The sequence below is a fragment of the Xiphophorus maculatus genome, chromosome 14, assembly GCF_002775205.1.
Source record: "Xiphophorus maculatus strain JP 163 A chromosome 14, X_maculatus-5.0-male, whole genome shotgun sequence".
Classification (NCBI taxonomy): domain Eukaryota; kingdom Metazoa; phylum Chordata; class Actinopteri; order Cyprinodontiformes; family Poeciliidae; genus Xiphophorus; species Xiphophorus maculatus.
In genome coordinates, this window is record NC_036456.1 from 26,602,903 (window position 1) to 26,626,345 (window position 23,443).

Genomic DNA, 23,443 nt, shown 5'->3' on the forward strand with positions numbered 1-23,443 from the left:
CCCTTGTAGGTGGGTTCTCCGCCCCTGTGGGTGGGAGTTCTCCCTCTCCCTGTGGCCCCTCATTGCCCCCCTAGAGACTCCTCGTCGCCCACCGGATCCGCCTCCGTGGGGTCTGCCGAGGCCAGAGCTCTTCTGCCGACGCCCCCACGATGGGTCCACCTCCTGCGCCAACGCTGGCCCCCAGACCCGCCTCCATGGGTCAGTCTCCTACGCCGGTTCCTGGACCTCCCACGAGGGGTTCACCTCCTGCGTCACTGCCCACCCTGATTGGGTTGTTTTTGACTCTGGCCCCCCGTCCAGCACCCCTCCGCCCACCTTAGTGTTTTTGTTTTTTACTATTTGGGCATCTTGGAGCTGCCCTGGGAGGGGGTACTGTAGGGATTTGAGTTTCTCTGTGTATTTATTTGGGGTTTCTGTGTCTTGAGTCTCCATGTTGTTTTTTCTACCCCTTGATTGTTCCCAAGTGTGTCTCATTCCGGGATTACATTTTGTGTATTTAATACCGCCTGTGTCTCTGTGTCTTTGTCGGATCCATGTCGTACCAGTCTATCTGTTCTGTCGTGTCGCATTTAATGTTGCCAGTTGCTACCAGTTGTGAGCATTTGCCTCCCGCTCATCTGTGCTGCCTGGATTACTGTGATTTTTGGATTATTAAATCATCAAATTCACTTCTACCTGGGTCCTCTGCATCAGCTTCACCACTCTACAACTGCATCTCATGACAGAAACTTTTAAAATAAAAACAAATATTGTTGGTATGAACAAAAACAACATAAATCCATAACAGAGAACATTAAATATAACATAATGTTAGGTCTATTACCTGACATTCTCGCTGGACAAAAATAAGGACACAGAGAGACTGTTAAATTTCTTACAATTGAACGGCGAACTCTGCCCAGGGACAACTCCTTATCTCTGTCTCCGGACCAGTTCTAACGTGCTCCTTTGCAATTGCATATTTATTACATTGAGTCGTGGTTTAAGTTACAAATCATTTGCATAGAAGGTGCGGAAAACAGAAACCACAGCTGTCAACACAGAGTCTCTTCTTAAACAATGGTGTCATCCTGCATTTCCAGTTCCCGAGATTCTCTGGGTCATAAACTCAAGTTCTTGTGTCCCTCTAGGTTATAAAACTTTGAACCTTAGTCTTTGATGATCTCTCCTTTTAGGTGTCACTCTTATCTCCAGGCCATCTATCTCCCAATTCGGCTTGCTTCCTGCTGCTAAAGGCACACACACTCTGAGAGCAGACATAGATTCTCACAGTCCTTAAAGTCTACTTTAATATTTATATTTGTATTTATCTAAAAACCTAACACATAACATTGTTAATCTTTCTCTCTCTGTCCTCTTCCGGTCTTGTTCTCTATCATTCAGTCCAACTAACAGCAGTGATGAAGGTTCATATGCAGTTCAGCTGATGATGGAGGATTTTCCCAGATGGACCATCAATATGACTTGTTGGGATGGTTCAACGTATTCACTGAGCACCAACAGCTTCATGAGCCAAATCTCTGTCCAGTTTATTTTCAAAAGTTTGATTTATTGTTTCAATCAGCTTGTTTTACCTGACAAAAAGAAACACTGGTGTAAATAAATTAAATATTCAATAATTGTCTGTTTAAAGATGATCAATAACTAAAGATTATTAAAGGACATCAGGCTTTTAACTTCCATATACAGAAATGTAATACAAGAAGATCACCTACTAAGGATTATATGACCAAAGTGTAAATTTACTGAATTCATCTGCCCACTTGTTCATCTAGACAAACCATTTTGAATATGTTTTAATATATTCAATATAATTCAGATATTAGTTTATCTGAATTATTTTTCCCTGCATTGCTCCAGTGGATCCTGCAGCTCCGTCCTGCACAGCAGGTGAATATCTGCCCAGGTTTCTGCCTCCAACTCCTGAACATGGAGCTCAGATCTTCATAAACGTTACTGAGACGATAGAAATCAACATCAGAGCAGAGGCGACTCAGTCTGTGTGAGTAGAAATAAATATTGTTTCTAATCAGAGATAAGCTTCTAAATAATTCAAGGTGAAAATCTGAAATTTTATCTTTATCGTGTTAAAATAACACAATGACTCCAAACTGGTACAAAACACATAAAACCTGGACATTAATTATTTTTAGCTGTCAGATCATTTTGATACAGAAATCATAACAGATGTTTTCAGGACATTTTGCACATGTAACCAAACAGACTGATGTGTTTCCTGTGTGTTAAAGGATCACTGAGCTCCTGTTCAGCGGACCGTTCAGCACGACCAAGAGTTCATCTGGTTCAGGAAATTTCATTTTAAAATGGACGCTGTCTGACATTGATGATAATGAAAGCCATCCCATTTGTTTTGCTGTCCAGGCAAAGTCTGTATCTGATCACAAGTTTCAAAAGTTCTTATACTCAGTGGTGGATGTTGTGTGTCTTGTCTCTATGCTGCTGTAACTGCGAAATAATTTCCCTGCTGGGATGAATAAAGTAATTCTATTCTATATTCTCTACTTAAGTAGAAATACAGTTACTTATCTAAAAAGACTGATAAACATAACTAGTTTACTTTAGCAAAAGTAAAGTAACAGGTTTTGAAATGTACTTAAGTACAAAAATAATAAAAATAATGGTCACCTTCAGTGATACAAAATGACTTTAGGAAAATCCCTCCTGATCCTGACAGAAGTTGCTGAAGCAGTGATCCATAAGAACTGAACAAATGGACTTTCCCCACTGATGTGGGTACAATTATGAGAAAAGTAAAATTTAACCAGAGACTTTAAAGTCTCTGGTTAAACACAAAAAACACATATTTATGGACTAAAAAAATTTTTTTTGCATCTTACAGTTATTTTCAGAAAGAGTTTAACATTAAAGTTTTGGTGCTAAATTATCTCCCCAGTGCCTCCAGTTCTGTCTACCAGTCTGAGCTTCGATGTGTCATTGTGACGGTTGGAAACAGTGAGTCATTTCTTTCTGTTTGACCAATAATCTTATTTTTTGTTTCCTGAACTCATTATGTTTCTGCTGTTGTTATCCCAGTATCCTCCATAGCAACTCCAAGTCCTCCTCTCAACACATCTAAGTAGGACGATGAGTCAATTCTTTATTTTTCATCTTTGATTTATTTTTACTTTTTATGTCCTGAACTCATGTTTCTGTTATCTTAGCTGTGACTTCAACCACCGTTGCTCTCCCTTTGACAACTACAAGTCCTCCTGTCTTTATACCATGTTGATCTCTTGTTCTTCCAGCTCGTCTTACGGTTCTGAAGCTGAAGATCTCGACTACGCTGTCACTGAAAGACAATAAAGATAAAATCGAGAAAGCGGTCAGTGATGTCCTGGACTTTAACACAAACCATCACAACCTGAGTTTAATCCAAACACATTTCACTCAAATGTCAAATCAAAACCTGAAGTTTTACTACAGTGTTAATCAGATTCTGTTCAGTATATTTTATAATTCACCACTGACTGTATCTCACATTCATCTCATGTTTTCTTCTGCAGATTAAAGATGAACTGATCAGACGAGGGCTGCCTCCAGACATAAAGGTCCGCCTGCTGAGCGACGGTTCAGTGAAGATTAAAGAAACAGCTGCCCCCTAGTGGCTAACAATGAGAATGAATCTGATCCAAAATGTTTGTCTTGGTTTATCTGTTTTTACTTCCTGTTCCTTCTATGTAGGGATTATGGTTGCTTTAGGTAGTCGGACTAAACTTACTTATGACATTAAGCAAAAATAGAGAGAATTTCTATTTCTGTGTGAATTTTAAAAAATCATGATACTTTCATAAAGAAGTTAATGAAACAGCTGCCCCCTAGTGGCTAAATGTGATAATGAATCTGTTTCATTAAGAGAAATGTATCTGTTTTAATTTTAGGGACTTGTGTTTGTTTTAGGTAGTGGACTAAACGTAGTTAAGAAAATAATAATTTTTTTTCTGTGTTACAATCTTTACAAATTGCAGATAATTCCTCTTCCATGTGTAACATTTATGGCTGTGGGTTTTTTATTGACCTTTATATCATATCATGTTCTGTGGTGGTATTTCTGTGGAGCTCATGATTTTTATGTGATCATTTTATTTGCATATTTTGTATGTGGAGATTTTATAAATGCATATAGGCTGGAAAACAGTGGAGTATAAAATAAAATCAATCAATATTGAGAGTCTTCAAAAAAAGCGTTTTAAATTAATAAATAATGAAAAATGAACCACTAAGCCTCTGTGTGAAACTAAACTTTCATACTTGGGTGTAGTTTTTCCTAATACTCGGTCTTCTCCGATCTTTTGGCCAGAGAAAATCGGCTAAAATCCCGTTTTGGGTTTTTGAATTGCTGAATGGTTTTGTTTCCACCAAGCTGCTGGGATTGTTGCATCATCAGCTGAAATTTTATTAATGGTTGGTATTTGTAATCTGAAAATGACATTTGTTATGAATCTACCTTTCCATCCACACATGGATGAGGATTTGTGTTGTATTGTAATGTCTAGGAGGAAAAATGTAGCAAATATTGAACTGACTTTATTTGTGTGGATGTGCCATAAGTTTCTTCACTCAACAGAAACGAAACTGAAGTTATTACCTTTGGACCTAAAGAGGAACGATCTAGGGTCAACGAACAGCTTCAGTTCTTACAGCTGAAAACTAGAAATCAGGCCCGAAATCTGGGAGTAATGATGAACTCTGACCTGAACCTTCAGAGACACATAAAGACGGTTACAAAGTCGGCCTTCTATCACCTGAAGAACATTTCCAGGATTAGAGGACTAGATCTAGAGAAACTCATCCATGTGTTTTTCTTTAGTCACATTGATTACTGCAACAGTCTCTTCTCAGGTCTGAATAAGACATCAATCAGATCCAGAATGCTGCTGCTGCTGTTCTGACTAAAACCAGGAAGTTAGAGATCATCACCCAGTTCTACAGTCCATACACTGGCTCCCTGTAGCTCAGAGAATAGTCTTTAAAATACTGTTAGTTTATAAATCACTGAACGGCTCAGCACCACAATACAGTAAAGATTTGCTGTTGTCATAGCAACCTTCCAGACCCCTCAGGGTTCACAGGTAAATAAGCTGAATTTACAGATTCTTTAACTAACTATAAATGAGTAATGATGAAATGTTACTCGTCAGCTGATTAGGAGTAACATTTAGCTGTTTTATGTCAAATTATTTGTTAGAGTTTTGGTTTTTTAACAGAAGGGGTTTGCCAAAGTTCTGGGCGTCGATTTCCTTAATTTTGGGGGATTGTGATTGGCCGATACTTACATGTGAAGCTGATCTTATCCTCTAATCTTATCTTCGTCAGCACTTGTGTCTCTGTGTCTTTGTCGGGTCCTCGTCTCATTTGGTGTCGTACCAGTCTGGTGTTTCTGTCGTTCAATTATACATGTTGCTACCAGCTCTGAGCTTTAAGTGTGCTTATCTGTGCTGCCTGGATTTTGGATTTTTGGCATTGCAGTTCACCATTAAATCATTTTAATTCACTTCAACCTGGGGCCTCTGCGTCAACCTCACCACCTCTCACTGCATTTCATGACAGAGAAAAACACTGAAGTTCCTAGTGCTCATGTTTATTTGTAATGTAAGAAGTTTAGAACCACCAGGACCCTCTGCAATGTAAAACTGAGTATTTGTACTGAGGGTGGAAATGAGGACGAGAGCAGTCAGACCCAGAGCGAAGTGAGAAAAATGTTTTAATGAGGTCAAAATGCAAAGATGCTCTGGAACACTGCCAAGCACAACAAATGCCACCATGCAGCAATCACTACAAAGGAACACAGAGGATCCAGGGATAATGAGATGACAGGTGAACTTAAATATATGTGGGGGATATCAGGACATGAGGGACAGCTGGAACCAATAATGGGGAATGACACACGGAAACAAGCAGAAGATCACGTGTCAACCAATGTCACGTGATCTTCTGCAGCACGTGATGGCTAAGCGGGACGCGTCATCATGACTACACAGGTGTGTTTTTACCTCCGCTGCATTTAGATGAACTAGATGTGAATCAGGGAATAGAAACAAAGAATCTGTTTTCTCACCTGGAGGAAAAACCTAAAAATATTTTTCACTTATTTTTCCTGTTGCAGATCAAATTAAAACTGAAGGTAAGAACGAAACAACGGAAACACTGTAGGAAATCTAGAGAATCGCTCTTTATGTTTTATTTCTCATTATGCGGTAAAACAGCAGCTGTTTAGTCACGATGAATGATCCGAACGGGTCTCGTTTATTTTCGCTATTTCATTTATTTCTAACAAAACTCCGGTTAGGGCTGTGTGTTGGTTTGTTGGTGGTCAGCAGTTTAACGCTGAAACATTATTATTGTTGAACATCATTTACTTGTAACTTTATTGAAAACTAATTATATCTTAAAACTAATTATATCTTAAGGATCTCCGTCAAAATTTGCAGGTAACTTTTTTTTCTGACATAATTTAACAAACGTTATGATCCGTTTCTCAGTACTTCAATAGTCTTCATAATCTTTTTTACTCTTAGCTACTTTTTACTTTTTCTTGAGTTAAAAAGTCAAATTGTACTATTTTTATGTTTTAGGTATCTACCTACTTTATCCACCTCTGACTATAATTATTAATGTAAAATAATAAAAAACACAGAAAACTATGAAAGAAAAATCTAACAAGCTTGGAAATCCTCTATGGATGGACTTTTTTTTGTTATTAATTTAATATATAGCCTTCATACTTAGGACTCGATGAAGCTGTTTTTAGAGCAGGCGTGTCGATGTTAATAAGGATCTGGTAATAATATCTAAAATATCTTATAACTGTGAGAACAGTTAAAGTGAAATAATGTTTTCTGTCCTACAGAACTGTTCATACCTTTGGAACTTCTCCACATTTTGTCATGTTAAAATGACAAATTTCATGATAATTTCTTTGTATTATTTGTGACCCATAAAGTAGATTTGCGGAGTGTCAACAGATGAGATGCTGTTGGCAATAAAAGTTAAATATTCAGTCATTATGTTGGTTTATTGTGTTTTTGAACTGCATAACCCACAGTTTCTTTGAAATATTTCTAAGAACACTGTTTGATCCTACTTGTAATTTAAATGGTTGGATTAAAAGCAAAGTTCTGAGTTCAGTTTTCACAGCAGATCAAATTACTACAAGCGTTGAAACCTGAGCTCTGGGTATTTTCCTCTCTTCTTTTTCCTATACACTCTTTTTTTGGTTTTTCTGTACATTGAGGAACAGCTGAAGCTCATTTGATCCATTGTTTATCTTATAATGCAAGTTTTAGCCATTATTCTATCGTTTCTTTCTAGTTTGGCACCGTTTTGTTTTAATGTAGCCTAAACATGTACCTCGCCCCAATCCTATGTCCGTTTCTCATGCTTGGGCTTATTCTCAAACAACGTTTTTATTTGAGCTTTGCTGCAAGTTTTTGAGTTTCATGTATTTGATTTTGTGTTTCTAATTAACTTTGACACATACAGCAGACTACATGTCCTTACATATTGTGTGCACACTGTGGACAAAGCTAAAGTGAAACTAAAATTATTCACATATATTTTCTGCACAGTTTAGTTTGCACTGTAAACACTGTATGTTTACACTGACTGTTCCCAGTGTAACCATACAGTTTACCCACCATCATCCCTGTTCAATGTCACGCCACCTATTGTTCCATAACATAGGTTGGCATTTACAGAGCAGCATCTGACATTTGCTAGTTTGACTAAAATAACTTTCAACTTTATTAACTATTGTAATATTAAATGAATAATCATATTTACTAGCAGTTCAAAGTGCATAACACAGATATGAAGGTTGAAGGTTCTTTTATGCTTTAATAACAGGGAAGTTAACATTTTGTTTAAATATTCAGTAGGAAGTACCAAATTAGGTTCTGCGTTTTTGCCACTTCCCTTTGTGTTTCTTTGTTGACTTGTATTGTTCCATAATAATGTCAGTTGATAGTTTTATGCTGCGTTCACATTAAACGCGTTTTGAGCGTCAGGCGTGTCTGGTTTACATTCAAAGTCTATGTGGTGGCATGTTGAGGCTGTGAATAGTCCTCAACGCGCGTCTAGAGCAAAATGTAAAGCAAAATTATGTTTGGTGTAATCGCAGCAGTATTGAATACGGTGGAATGATGTGAGAGAAAAAATACAATATATATAGAGCTGCAGTACAGGTGAGTGATTGTCTCTGTAGATTAATATAAAAGCTGTTTGCAGATCGATGTGTCCCTGAACGCAGCATCATGGATCAGAGTGAGGAGCTGAAAGAAGGAGAAACTCTGCCTGAGACTGAGAACCAGAGCAAAGCTAAGAGGTGAAGTGACCTTCTACTGTTTTTGTGTCTTCACTCTGTTAGAGCAAAGCATAACTTAAGCAACTTTATTTACAGCAAACAATATGGCGATGAAGTGGAACCAGAATCCTGGGAGACTAAGTCCAAACAGGATTTTACTGATTTTAAATCAAACCAGCCTTCATCTAGAAAGAGGTGAGCTACATCTAAACAATCTAAATATCTAAAATGTGATCCCAACATATACTGTAGTATAGAAAAGTATTTGCCCATAGAAGAAAAAATTTATTTTTTTATTGTACTTTTGTTTTAGTGATTTAGTAATTTATCAGGTTGGTAGGTAATCAGACCTGGGTGGGGCTGTAAAACAAAACCAAAACATGTTGTTAATCACAGTTGAGTTATGATGCAGTAATTAGTGGATTATATTCCTTAGTTTGGTTGCTTATATGGTGACTGACAAGTGCAAACACATAACAAATAATGAAATATGTTGCAAACACATGAAAGATTCAAACTCCAAAGCACACAAAGACAAAAACAAATACAATCACAAGAAAATAGAAGCAAAAACCTGTAGAAAACAAATGCAAAAATAAATAAATAAATGTTGCAACTGCAGACTGATATTTCTTTTTTGGATTGTTTTAGTTGTTTCCTCTTTTGATAATTTCTTTATTGTTTGTTTTTCTTATACTTTGCCATTTTAATTTATTCCTTGTATCACTACAGTTAGTCTTATTCTTTGTTTTCCTGATTTGTTTATTTAATGTTTCTTTCTAATTATGGTTTCATTTGGTTCAAGTTTCTTTCTCCCATCCACCTACTACTTCCTGTCATCTTCTTCTTCATGGTTTACACCAGTGGCAACATCTGGCTGTTGATCATGTGCAGAAAATGTGCTTCTATTGCAGTTTTGTGAAATAAACCAATTTTGACACTGGCAAAGAGAAATATAACCCTCATCATTGCTAACACTTTTCATAGAGAAACTTGATTTTTTTCTAAAATGCTGCATTTCCATTAAGCAAATCAAATTGCACAATTATAAGGTCAATGGAAACACAAATACTGACTCGTTTTGTTACAACCCATACAACGGACCTCTTTAGTTCTCCCTTTAGCTCTGTTGTTCTTTTGAAAGTTTTCTGTTTGCTTTAATAAACTCATCAGACTCTCCACAACTTTAATCTGCATTTTACATATTGACGCGGACAAAATGCTGCAGCAAAAGGAAAAATGCTGCAAAACAGCAACTATCAAACGCTGCAAACTTGCACCACACAATGAAAATGCTCCAGATGTTGGACAAATCCATCCATCCATTTTCTAACACCCTTGTCCATAGAGGGGTCAGGAGGTGCTGGTGCCTACCTCTAGCTAACATTTCGAGCGAGAGGCGGGGTTACCCTGGACACATTGCCAGTCTGTCGCAGTGGACAAATCCAAGGAGATTCAAACAACATAAGGGACCAGACCTTCAGTAAAGACGGGATTTCAGGATTTTAATCAGATTTGCAGAAGAAAGTTGGAGGAAGAAAGAAAAGTATATTTAATGTCTTTTTCAAACTGACAGTTTGTTGCAGTAGAACATCAGCATATTTGCGTAATACTTGCCACTCCAAACTCCCCCTAGTGGTCTGGAGTACTTCCATGTTGTGGAGCAAAGTTCCAGCTTTTCATACTTGGTTGTTTCTCTTATTTGTGAAAACCAGCGATCAGCCCGAGACCTGGGAGTAGTGATGGACTCTGACCTGAACCTCCAGAGCCACATAAAGACAGTTACAAAGTCGGCCTTCTATCACCTGAAGAACATTTCCAGGATTAAAGGATTAATGTCTCAGCCAGATCTAGAGAAACTCATCCATGAGTTCATCTTCAGTCGTACTGATTATTGCAACAGCGTCTTCACAGGTCTGTCCAACAAATCAATCAAACAGCTGCAGCTGATCCAGAATGCTGCTGCTGGCGTTCTCACTAAAACCAGGAAGATAGAGCACATAACACCAGTTTTAAAGTCCCTCCACTGGCTCCCTGTAGCTCAAAGAATAGACTTTAAAATACTGTTGTTAGTTTATAAATCACTGAACGGCTTAGCACCACAATACATTAAAGATCTGCTTTTATTCTATCAACCTTCCAGACCTCTCAGGTCCTCCGGTTCTGGTTCTGCTCTGCATCCCCAGAACCAGAACCAAACGAGGAGAAGCAGCTTCCAGCATCTATGCACCAAAAATTTGGAACAAACTTCCAGAAAACTGTAAAACAGCTGAAACACTGACTTCTTTTAAATCTCAACTGAAAACCCACCTGTTTAGAATTGTATTTGAAATGTAATCAATTACAAATTTATTGATGTAACTTGACTTAATGATTGATTCTATATTGCATTGTGATTCTGTGTTTGTAATGATGTAAAGCACTTTGAAATGTCTTGCTGCTGAAATGTGCTATACAAATGAAATTTGATTGATTGATTTTACTGTTAAAAAAACAGGCATGAAAGTTTGAAAAAGAGAAAAAAAATCTTTTTCAAACTTTTAAATATTTTTTTTAATTTACAGTCTGATTTTTGTGTTTGTGTTGTGCTGCATCATGTGTTAGAAGCCCATTTCACCATTTATTGCACAGATGGTGAAATGGTTTAGGGTCAGGCCAATGCACCTGTCAGCCACAGTACTCTTACTGTACATGATTGTTTTACATGACAGAGCTCAGCCCTCACTGTCCAGCTGTTCATCTGGACAACTGTCAGAAAAAGACCAACCTCCATCTCCAAAGAGGTGAGCTGTTTGTAAATGTTGTAACTTGGTATATCTGGGCATTTGTTTTTGTTTTATTACCATCTTGACCTTTTCACTTGTACCTACTAGCTGAATACAGGAAGTGCAGCTGACATTATGTGTTCAACAGCATTCAGATCGCCTTACTTTTCTTTAAGAATTTCCATTACTTCTGTATTTGCATCTGAAGATGACAGTTGCTATGGTGAGAGCACTATTTGTTTTTTGCTTTGCATATTGTTTGTTTGCAGACACACCCAACTGTGGACCTGTTTTTTTTGTATCCAGGTACAAGTGAGTTCAGATGGTGTTTTACTTGTGTGCTAACTATGTCACACAAGTTAGTACACAAGGAACACAGGAACTGTATCCGTCACATGGTTTTTCTTAAAATAACACAGGGTTTCGTCTTGTTAGCTCGGTGCATGTGTCGAGGTTTCTGTGTCGTCTGGCCCTTCACTACTCCTGACTGCTACTATTGGGTCCACCTTCTAAACGTCATTATGACATTAATTTTGTTACCTGGCTGGATCTACAGAAACGTCCTTTTTTTTCTTGTGTGTGTGGAGAGCTGCAATGTGAGCAAAGTGTTTATGATTCCTCCACAGAGTGAAGCAGATCTCAGAGGTTCCTAGTGGTCAGTCTCCCCAACAGCATCAAACAGAGCTGGACTCCATATTTAAGGTCAGTAAATGTACATCTACTGCTTTCTGTCTATTGTGTTCATAGTCATCTCTTTGCTGCAAATTATAAACCAGTGGATTTTCCACCAGCACCTATTTTGTTCTAACAATGACTCACAATTGGTTATTTAGCTCCACTATTGGAGCACAATGAACAATGGCCCCAGAAAAGAACTGACAAGAGTCTGTTGAAGAAAATTCCCTATTGAGTTAAAGTTGATGGAAATATTGTGCAAATAATTCAGATTACATTTACAATCAAATTTCCCTTTTAAAAAATGTTAATAGGTCATCCCCCAACTCACAAACCTCTAAATTTAATGGTAGTTCACAGCATTGGCTAAACCATTTAGGTCTTAGTTTTCTGTTATTCCATTTTAGGAGCTGAAAAAGAAGATTTTCACCTTTGTGGAAAGTGAGCTGAAAAAGATCCAAATGGTTCTGGGTTCAGATTACCCAGAAGGTTTAGATGAGAATAAGGAGGAGGATGAAGTTTTGGCAGGTGAAAATAAACAGCAGATGAAGAAGAGCAGAGAAGCATTTGAGAAGATCACAGAGCAGTTCCTGAGGATGATGAACCAGGAGAAGCTTGCTGACCATCTTCAAAGCAGTAAGACAATTTCTGTAAAAAGTGTAAATGCTGTGGAATTGATTAATGAATCTTTCTTTCAATGGTGCTAAGAGTTCGTCCCACAATCAATAGGTTGAAGATTTGATACCTGCTCCGTCCAGGCTGGTGCATGGCAGCCATACCTCTGTTAGATATATATTTAGAGGCTCCAAAATTAGGTTCAAGTACATTTGTAGCACAGTGGATTTTTCTTCTTTTGGTTGCATTTTGCATGTTTATATTCTGTGTAGTTTTTTCCCCTTTAACACTTCAGACACTCTGAATTGGATCTGGTCCTCTGATAAGGAGGGGGACCACAGTAATTAGCTGCTCATAGAGCAGTGTTTCTCATTTCCAGTCTTCACGCCGCCCTGCATGTTTTAGGTGTTTCCCTTCTGCCACACACCTGGATTGAATCTTTGGGTGATTAACAGGCTTCTGCAGTATCTGGTGGCTTCAGAAGACGTCATGCAATCATTTAATCAGCTGTTGTGGTATAGAGGCACATCTAAAACATGCAGAGCAGGGGGCAATTGAGAAGCACTGTCATAGAGGTATTTGCAAAGACTAATATATGCAAGATAAAAGGAGCTAAGGTAAAGAAAGGGGAGTACAGATTTGGTGGAATACAGATGTATTCCAGGTGAGGAGCGGCGCGGTTCGAGAGCGTCGGAGAATCATCTGTATGCAGGCCTGAGGAGTACGCTGCAGGCAGATTGCTACAGTTTGAAGCAACACAGCAAGCAGGGCTCAACCAGTGGCTCCTGGTACCAAATGTGGCCTCTCACCAGTTAAATAGCCAATTGTGAGCCAGATTAGAGTAGATTTTTGGATTGTATCACTGTGGGTTGCAGCCCGTCGGAGTAGATCTGAGTTTATTTTCCTCTTTTTCAACCTTTCATTCCTGTCTTTTTGGAGGAAATGTTTTTTTTTACAACTGTTCCTCGTTTGGATATTGTGTAGTTGGACTTGTTTTGGCAAATATCTATTGTATTTTGTTATGATGCGTAACCATAGAAACAGGCTGGTTTACAACAAGAAGCAGCTGATATTGGAAAATCTGAAATAATACAACAGCTGAAGCCAGAAATTCAAGAGGAGTGGAAAAGGAGGCATTGTGGATGCAGAAGGAGCAAAGAGGAGAGAGAGAAAGAGGAAATTCAAATCATCTCTACCATCCAGCATAAAGGGCAACATGAGCTCATTAGCTAATAAGATGGATGAAGTTCAAGCCCTAACTAGAACTCAGCAAGAGTACAAGGAATGCAGCATAATGTGCTATACAGAGACATGGCTGCAGGATTGTATCCCTGACTCCGTCTCTCTGCCGGACTTCCTGACTATATGAGCATAGAGAAATTAGAGAAAGAGCAGCTGGAAAAGAAGGGAAGCGGACTAGCAGTGATTGTGAACAACAGATGATATCTGTAATGACTCAGAGGGACACGAAAAATCAGCTACAACACAGTGGTGAGAAATAAACTCATATTTATTTTGAAAGACCGAGCAGACAGGGCACACTGGATCATCAGCTGCAGCTTTGCAGGGGGCGGGGAGGAGAGCTCAGTGATCCAAGAAACACTTCAGAAGGAATCTGTTAGTGTGTGGAATATACACTAACCTAGTCTGCTGATCATCTACTGTACGGATTGGCTGAGGGACTAAGAATTGAGCAGATGCTGCACTGACAAAGGGCTCAGGGATGAGCCCATGGAGGAGGAGCATTGATGTGGAGTGGCACTCCTGTTACCTGCGTTGGTCCATGATGATGGACTAGGTCCCCCTCCATGTTCAGCTAAAGCATAAATTCTGGGTCAGACGGGCTACAAAGAGGAAGTGCGCAGTATCTGTAGGAGTAGGCGTGGGTCGAGATCCAGATAGACAACCAGCAATAATCTGACAAGGGCAAGGCAAGGGGGCAAATCCAGCAAACAAAAGCAAGGTCACAACAATGAGGGTGAGATGAACAGTGCTGGAAAACTACTTGCATAATGTGTTAAGTAATCTGGCAGAGTGAGTGTGACTGAGTGAGGCTTAAGAAAGGAAACAATCAGATACCAAGTCATGACTAAGTTGTAGCACTCTCCGATCTGTGGATACATTTTCTTTGGTTGGGTGAACAAACTCAGTAGGCTGTTAGCAATGAGTAGCACACTGCTAGTGGATATTTAGTGTAACACGGAAGAAATAGCTAAGATCGTTATTTTTCCGTACATCCAGTGGTTGGTGCAGGTTGCTATAATCTATAGTAGCCACACAGGGACGCCTGCTAGAAGAAAACAAGCGCACCCAGTACAACACTTTCATTCTATTGGCTGAGAGGTTGCAAAGTGACGGTACTTTTTTTGTTCCAAACATGAGCAGAAAATAATGATGAACATCAGGAAAGACATTGTTGCTTGTGTAATATAGAAATATTTTTTTAACCTTCCATGTTACCTGCATATAGCCTCATTCCCTGAGGTTGCTTGTACCTTAGAATCCTAGTAGTTCAGCATTTTCTTGTCTGTGTGTTTTGTTTCAGTAGCAAAATTTGAAAATATTATATGTTGATATTATTAGGATTAACTAATAACTCAGTTAATAGCATATAAAAACTGAGAAGTCCATGCTCCTTTAATGTTTCACCTAAAGAATTCAGTTGTGTTTTATATATAAATCTGGCTAGAAGATTTAAATGGTTATTTCTTAGATGTTTTAATTTAGAAGCTATAAAAATGTAACCAACAGAAAAGATTTGTAATAATTTTACAGTGAAATATATAACAAGTGAAGAAATTATTTTAATTTGTTTTTTTGCATTCACTTAGAATCATTCACCACCTGTCAACAAACACTAAAGTCTAACATGAAGAAAAAGTTCCAGTCTGTGTTTGAAGGAATTGCAACATCAGGAAATCAAAGCTTTCTAAATGAGATCTACACAGAGCTCTACATCACAGAGGGAGGATCTGAAGAGGTCAATGGTGAACATGAGGTCAGGCAGATTGAAGCAGTGTCCTGGAAACCAGAAAGGCCAGAAAGAGCAATTAGACATGGAGACATATTTAAACCCTTACCTGAAAGAGAAGAACCAATAAAAACAGTGATGACAACAGGAGTGGCTGGCATTGGGAAAACAGTCCTAACACAGAAGTTCACTCTGGACTGGGCAGAAGACCAAACCAACCAGGACATCCAGTTCATGTTTCCATTCACATTCAGAGAGCTGAATCTGTTAAAAGATGAACAATTCAGCTTGGTGGAGCTTGTTCACCACTTTTTTAGTGAAACCAGAGGAATATTAAAATTTGAAGAGTTAAAAGTTGTGTTCATCTTTGATGGGTTGGATGAGAGTCGACTTCCACTGGACTTTCCCAATAATGAAATCCTGATAGATGTAACAAAGTCTACGTCAGTAGATGTTCTTCTGACAAACCTCATTAGCGGGAACCTGCTTCCCAAAGCTCACCTCTGGATAACCACACGACCTGCAGCAGCTAATAAGATCCCTCCTGAGTTTATTGGCATGATGACAGAGATCAAAGGATTCACTGACCCACAGAAGGACGAGTACTTCACAAAAAGATTTAGATATAAGAAAGAGGCAAGAATAGTAATCTCCCATATAAAGAAATCAAGAACCCTCCACATCATGTGCCACATCCCAATCTTCTGCTGGATCACTGCTACAGTTGTGGAAGACATGTTGAACAAGAATGATGGAGAAGAGCTGCCAAAGACCCTGACTGAGATGTACATTCATTTTCTGGTGGTGCAGCTCAGACTGAAGGTCATCAAGTATGATGGAGGAGCTCAGACAGATTCACACTGGAGTCCAGACAGCCAGAAGATGATCGAGTGTCTGGGAAAACTGGCTTTTGAACAGTTGATGAAAAGAAACCTGATCTTCTATGAATCAGACCTGACAGAGTGTGGCATTGATATCAGAACAGCTTCAGTGTGCTCAGGAGTGTTCACACAGATCTTCAGAGAAGAGAGAGGGCTGTACCAGATCAAGTTGTTCTGCTTTGTCCACCTGAGCGTTCAGGAGTTTCTGGCTGCTCTTCATGTTCACTTGACCTTCATCAAATCTGGAGTCAATCTGCTGGTAAAAGGTGAAATGAAATCCAAGGATTTAGAAAAACAAAACCATGCTTCTTCAGAGACAGAAATGTACAAGAGTGCTGTGGACATGGCCCTAGAGAGTCCAGATGGACACCTGGACTTGTTCCTCCGCTTTCTACTTGGTCTTTCACTGGAGACCAATAAGCGTCGCTTAAGAGGCTTTGTGGCACAAACAGAAGAAAGTTTAGCAATTAATAAAGACACAGCCCAGTACATCAAGGAGAAGTTGAATCATCATGGTGTTGAGAAAAGCATCAATCTGTTCCACTGCCTGAATGAACTAAATGATCAGTCTCTGGTGGAGGAAATCCAACAGTCTTTAAATACAGGAAGTCTTCCAGCACACCAGCTGTCTCCTGCTCAGTGGTCAGCTCTGCTCTTCATCCTACTTTCATCAGAAAAAGGTCTGGAGATATTTGACCTGAAGAAATTCTCTGCTTCAGAGGAAGCTCTTCATAGATTGCTGCCAATAGTCAACGCCTCCAGCAAAGCTATGCAAGTACAGATGTAGTCAGTTTTATAAAAGTGCCTAATAACAATAATACAATTACTTTGTATTATCTTTGTCTTTTCAGACTGAGTGGGTGTAACCTCTCAGAGAAAGGTTGTGAAGTTCTGTCCTCATTTATCAGCTCAACAACCTCTAGTCTGAAAGATCTGGATCTGAGTAACAATGACCTGACAGATTCAGGACTGAAGCTGCTCTGTGAGGGACTGATGAGTCCCAACTGTGAACTCAAGATTCTCAGGTAAGATTAATTTAAATTCTATGTTTTACATTCTATGTAAAATATAGAATGTGAAATTCTTTGTTTTACATATTTAGAAACATGTCTAAGGCATATTCTTTTTATTTTATAAAAGTGCCTTATAACAGTAATACAATTACTTTGTATTATCTTTGTCTTTTCAGACTGAGTGGGTGTAACCTCTCAGAGAAAAGTTGTGAAGCTCTGTCCTCATTTATCAGCTCAACGACCTCTAGTCTGAAAGATCTGGACCTGAGTAACAATGACCTGACAGATTCAGGAGTGAAGCTGCTCTGTGAGGGACTGAAGAGTCCCAACTGTGAACTCAAGATTCTCAGGTAAGATTAATTTAAATTCTATGTTTTACATTCTATGTGAAATAGAATGTAAAATTCTTTGTTTTCCATATTTAGAAACATGTCTAAAGCATATTTTTGTCTATATTTTACAAAGAAAACTGTACCAAGTATTGAGTTTTCTCTGACTTGACAGTAGAAAGCAGTTGCAGCAAAAACAGCCTCACTGCTGATATGAAGTGGGCAAGTCAGTCAAGCAAACCATTACTATCTAGGGAAAAATATATAAAATATAATAGTTTTGAGCATAACAATGAACATAGAATTTTCCTTACTTGTCTAAGGGAAAGAAGATGAAAGTTGTAATTTGACCTGTATAATACCATGCTACTGTAAAAAATGCTACATGTTTCAGATTAGTCCAAGTAACTCGAGTATAAATGCAAAATGGTCTCAAGGTGAAAATCTTCACTTGTTGTTGTAGGGATGTACAATATATTGTGAACAATATCAGAATCAATGAATGTTAGTTATATTTTCAACTATCAATATTGGACCCAGCAACGATCAACAACCAGTGTCAAAATATATATTTTTTCCCCGAAACATGGCTCTCATTCTTGCTAACACTCTCCCCCCAGCAACAGCAGTTTGCAAATTGTTTATATTTTGTAGATGTTCAGAATAAATGCATAAAATTGGTCCCTCTGTATGAAAGTAGTGCCAAAGTAGTGCTTCATTGTTTTCAGATTTTGTTGCGTTACTGGTTTGAGGGTATTTCTCTTAATCTACACATAGTAGACACCAAGAAGTTTTCACTTTGTTAGTGGGACAAAGGGAAATTTTTTTGATATTTTTGTACATTTCCAAAAAATGTAATTTTGAAAAGTTACTACCGGCAAACATAATTTACAGGTAGTAAATTAAGTTGACTGAACATTATTTGTAATGGAACAAATTTGTCTATAAAATGTCTTGCAGGTGAATTATGAGAGCAGAAACTAAAGAATGACATCAAAGGAATTGTCTCTAAACCTTTGAGATTAAAGTGTCTAAAATCACAAATTTGCTGGACGTTATAAAAAATAAAGCATTTTTGACAGCACTGAATGTAATGAAAAACAGTGAAGTTCCTAGTGCTTATGTTTGTTTGTAATGTAAGAAGTTTAGAACCACCAGGACCCTCTGCAATATCAAACTGAGTATTTGTACTGAGGGTTGAGATGAGGACGAGAGCAGTCAGACCCAGAGCGAAGTGAGAAAATGTTTTAATGAGGTTAAAATGCAAAGATGCTCTGGAACATTGCCAAGCACAACAAATGCCACCATGCAGCAATCACTACTAAGGAACACAGAGGATCCAGGGATAATAAGATGACAGGTGAACTTAAATACATGTGAGGGATATCAGGAAATCAGCTGGAACCAATAATGGGGAATGACACACGGAAACAAAATACGGTACTCTGGTCAAATAAACATATACGTTGTTTAGGACTTTGCAAGTTGTTAGATCAAGTCAAGAGATGGAAAATAGTATAGATTGATAAAATCTAGGCCACGTTCTAGTGTGTTATAGAAAATGGTCTAGAGTGTGTGTTATAATGTGTTGTTAACAGGGGAGATTTGCCAAAAGGCAGTCTGTGCTCCTGAGTCTGAGGTGTCTACTTCCATGATTGGTCTGGTTGGATCAGGTTGGGTGAGAATGGGAGCTTTCTTTGTTTTTTTTTTATTGTTCAAGTCAGAAGATTTTTTGCTTCTGGGGATCAAATGAAGATTTCTTTGGTGGATTTGAGACTGTTGAGGGTAACAACAGTTTGACTGTATTATAATGAAGCGACAGTTGGCAAAACATGGGAAGCATTGCAACTGTTTACAAGGAGATGAAGTTGGCCAGTTGAGGACCGTTTAAACCTTTTCCAGGTCTGTCTTCATCTGCCTGCTCCCCAGAATGAATCCCAAGAAGATCCATTCAATTGGAGAGAATCTGTTGAGATTAATGGGAAATATACCAAGAATTGGCTGAATTTTTTGACCAATACAACCCCACTTTGTCATTCTAATTTTCACGTAGCAACACTGGGAGATAGAAAATATAATATTTACTATTTGTCAGGCCAACAGGCCAGCATGTAGACTGCTGCTCAACAGACACGGTTCTCTAACCTTCTTAGCAGGTCAACTAATTATTCTAACAGTTCTAACCAGTGTGTCACTTTGAGAATATAGATGATTTTTTTCAACATTATGTGTTTGTGTCTGCAGGCTTTCAGGCTGCCTGATCACAGAGGAAGGCTGTGCTGCTCTGGCTTCAGCTCTGACTGTGAGCTCCTCTCACCTGAAGGAGCTGGACCTCAGCTACAATAATCCAGGAGAGGCAGGAATGAAGAGTCTAGAAGCTATACAGAAGAATCCAAGCTTCAAACTGGACTCTCTGAGGTAAGGAAATATTTTCTGCAGCCACATAGTGCTACGCTATTGCTTAATGCTAGATTCAGAATTGACACAGTGCAACATATGATAGCAAACCAGAAGGTGATGTTCAGGATCTTTGACAAATGAACAGTTCTGGAGAGAGAAGGCAAGGAGGATTAATGATGGATTGGTTCATCTTTCTAGATAAATCTGAAGTGTAGGATAAACCCAAAAGCCCCAACCAGCCTCAGACAATGAATGCTAGTTTATGTCAGAGACGTCTTCTAGTGCAGCAAGGGAATTCATGCCATGTTGGAGAGATAATTAGTTGTCCATACCAGTAAAAAATGATGTTGAGCAGTTCATACAGAGCTGTGCAAAACCATTTAAACAGCTTCAACTTTAACAAACACAAAGCAATGCATAATTGCAAAGTGGAAACATGATTGTTGGTTGTATCAATCAAAATTAGTATCCATCCATTATCTAGCATGCTTGTCCTTGCAGGGTGGCGAGGGGTCAGGTACACTCTGGACAGGCTGTCAGTCCATCACAACATAACTAATAAGTTTTTCTTTTTTAATCTAAATTTGAAAACCAGGCTGTGACTAAAAATTGGATCTAATTCATTAACATGAATTGATCTATACTTTTTAAATTTCTTGCTGTATGTTTAGGATCATTTGAACCTTATTAAATAATATACAGCTTAATGCAACAGAATGAGGAAAAGGCATCTGTTATAACTGAACTAATAGTATCAGTAAAATATTAGACATTGGTTAAAAAAAAAAGTGGTAATACCATTAAAACGCCTCCTGTCTTACAGTATGGAGCCTGCAGGAGACAAATGGATGACAGCAGGTCTGAGGAAGTGTAAGGGCATTTTTGATTCATAGCAGATTGTCTCATCTTTGCATGAGTGAATTCAGAAAATTATACATCAGTAACTGCATTGTGTTTGTTCTGTCCTTCAGATTCCTGTCCACTAACAGTCGACCTAAACACTGTAAACAGATTCCTCAAACTTTCTGACGAAAACAGGAAGGTGGCATGTTTGGCAAAGGAGCAGCCGTATCCTGATCATCCAGACAGATTTGATCTCTATCAGCTGCTGTGTACTGATGGCCTGACTGGTCGCTGTTACTGGGAGGTTGAGTGGGGTGAGAAAGTCTACATATCAGTGAGTTACAGGGGAATCAATAGAAAAAGAGTCAATGATGATTCCTGGTTTGGATTTAATGATAAGTCCTGGAGTCTAGTCTGCTCTGATGATGGTTACACTGTTTGGCATGATAGTGTAAAAAAAGCTTTCATCCCCGTTCCCTCCTTCTCCTCTTCCTCCTCTGTCTCTGGCAGAGTAGCTGTGTATGTGGACTGTCCTGCTGGGACTCTGTCCTTCTACAGAGTCTCTTCAGGTACACTGATCCACATCTACACCTTCCACACCAAATTCACTGAAACTCTTTATCCTGCATTTGGGTTCATGAGTCGTTCAGGAGTGTGTTGGTTCTCATTTTAGAATAGTCTTAAGTGCTTTTCAAAACTAATACAACATTTCAAGAGCTATCAATGCATTAAAAACAGGAGAAAATAAGAAAAAGTCACATTAAATAAAACTGTTTTTTTTTTTTAAGAAATGACATAGTCCATCAATCTTAAGTCCAAACAAAGGAGAATTCTGGAGTCTAGGAACCACTGAACTAAAGGCTTTGTCTTCCTTTGTTTTCAATTTACCATAAAGAGTCATCAGCAGGTCCTGATCACAGGAACATGTGGCTGCAGTGGCCTTCTAATATTAAATGGTGCCCGTCTGTGAAAACCCCTTAAGTCAATAAAAGAATTTTAAATTACACTGTGGGAAAAAAACCTGAAATCAATGTCACTGCATCAATTTTGTAGTCATGTATAAAAACCTGTAGGATTTGTCAGAAGCCTGGCAGCATCATTTAGTATACTTTGCAACTGTTCTAGGTATGCTGAGATGCACAGAGTGCACTGGGGATCAAACCAAAGCATCAATAATTAGTTCAGAGAATGTGAGAATAAAGATTTAATTACCAGATGTTTAAAAGGAATGAATCAAAGACTGGATGTGCATCCAAAGTAAAGTCAGAATGTAAGATTTTGCCCAAAACCTCTCGGTTCTTTGTCAATAAGCTCTGTGATATGCATTTTTCTCATGAACATCTTTGTTCTCTACATTTGTGAAAACTGGTTAAGAAGTAGATTTTCTTAGTTGCTATTGGTAACTGAAGACAGTGTAATATAATCTACTTGCACTTTTGAACCATTTGAACTGCACTATATTCTAATGTTATGGTAATGACGCTATGCATCGTTTCTTTTCTTGTGATTAGATTTATTGCCAATTAGAAGAATAAATACTTGGAAATATACTTCTTCACCAATATGTTATAAGTGGTACACATAAATGATATAAAAGTGAGTGACATCTTATATTTTCACAACATTATTTATGTACATTATTTTATATCCTGCCCCATTAAGGTTGGTGTCAGGATCTGTGGGTATTTGAATTAGGTTGTAGATTTTTGGCATTTTTGGTGTTCCTTTGATTTTTCTACTTTAGTTTGCCCTGTTTTCCATTTCTGTTCTCCCTAGTAATTGTAGTTATGTTTTTCTTGCTTCTGAGTTATTTTCTGATGCTCTAGTTTATCATATTTCTTTAATCTAAGTTGTTCCTTAGTGTTATATTATTTCCTGTTCCCCGGTATTCTCTCCCCACTTTCCTGTGTCACTTTCTCTTTCCTCCCCCTCAGCCTGGTTCTGGCTTCAACTACTCACACCTGCAGTCAGTTAGCTTATTAGCCCTGGTCCATTGTTCCCACTATCAACCTCCCAATAGTGAAGCTCCTTATTCTCCAGTTACAACTCGCTGGTTCATCATGTCATCTCACCTCGTTCCCTCCTCCATGGTTCCCTTCTGTTCTCTTTTTGTTTCTGTTTTGGATTTATTTTTTGTTTCTTGGACTTTGTATTTTTATTTTTTCATTAACTTTTGAACCTCACCTTCATATCCTGCCTGCTGCATTTGGCTCAACACATCCTAACAGTTGGAAATGTCAAGTTTTTATTTTGGCTTCAAGTCTGTATGGTATTTACCTTTTCAGGTCAGGTTGGTGTTTACTTTTCCCTGAATAAATGAAATCATTTAAAAAATTGTTTCTTGGATTTAATATAGCGATCTTTGTCTGCTGTAGTAATTGTTGATGTGGGCACTTGACCAGGGCAGCATGAGAAGGGGGTTAAATAACCCATAGAAGACACCTGTTTATCTCTTAAATAAATAACAGTAGTCAGTGAGGAGTTGTAACTCCATTAGGTTGTCTAGGGACATCACTAAAAGATGTGCTTCAACAGGGCAGTATACATATTCAATGCAGGTTGTATCGCTGTTAACACTTGAGGGATACTATATATCCACCAGAGGGCAGCATTTCAATACTAGCAACTTGA

The 23,443-nt window shown here is 38.4% G+C and overlaps 1 protein-coding gene and 1 long non-coding RNA gene across 6 annotated transcripts in view; both read left to right on the forward strand.

Moving 5' to 3' along the window:
• The window catches only part of LOC102220736 (NACHT, LRR and PYD domains-containing protein 3-like), a 46,216-nt gene extending 23,083 nt beyond the window's left edge, over positions 1–23,133 (forward strand). The window contains exons 1-13 of one of the 5 annotated variants that reach the window (XM_023345662.1): positions 5,981–5,999; positions 6,125–6,142; positions 8,245–8,341; positions 8,417–8,515; positions 11,032–11,103; positions 11,712–11,787; positions 12,168–12,396; positions 15,207–16,998; positions 17,079–17,252; positions 17,417–17,590; positions 19,814–19,987; positions 20,793–20,839; positions 20,941–23,133. In XM_023345662.1, the coding sequence (XP_023201430.1) occupies positions 8,271–8,341; positions 8,417–8,515; positions 11,032–11,103; positions 11,712–11,787; positions 12,168–12,396; positions 15,207–16,998; positions 17,079–17,252; positions 17,417–17,590; positions 19,814–19,987; positions 20,793–20,839; positions 20,941–21,485 (3,453 nt within the window). In that variant the 5' untranslated portion in view covers positions 5,981–5,999; positions 6,125–6,142; positions 8,245–8,270 and the 3' untranslated portion in view covers positions 21,486–23,133. Of the gene's footprint in view, positions 1–5,980; positions 6,000–6,027; positions 6,143–8,058; positions 8,162–8,244; positions 8,342–8,416; positions 8,516–11,031; positions 11,104–11,711; positions 11,788–12,167; positions 12,397–15,206; positions 16,999–17,078; positions 17,253–17,416; positions 17,591–19,813; positions 19,988–20,792; positions 20,840–20,940 lie in introns of those variants that run through there. The other 4 variants (XM_023345661.1, XM_023345663.1, XM_023345666.1 and 1 more) reach the window with 4 other exon arrangements.
• On the forward strand, positions 3,264–4,187 carry LOC111610799. Its single transcript, XR_002753779.1, has 2 exons — positions 3,264–3,343; positions 3,525–4,187. It is a non-coding gene; the product is annotated as an uncharacterized LOC111610799 (long non-coding RNA).
• Positions 23,134–23,443: the final 310 nt, after the last annotated feature.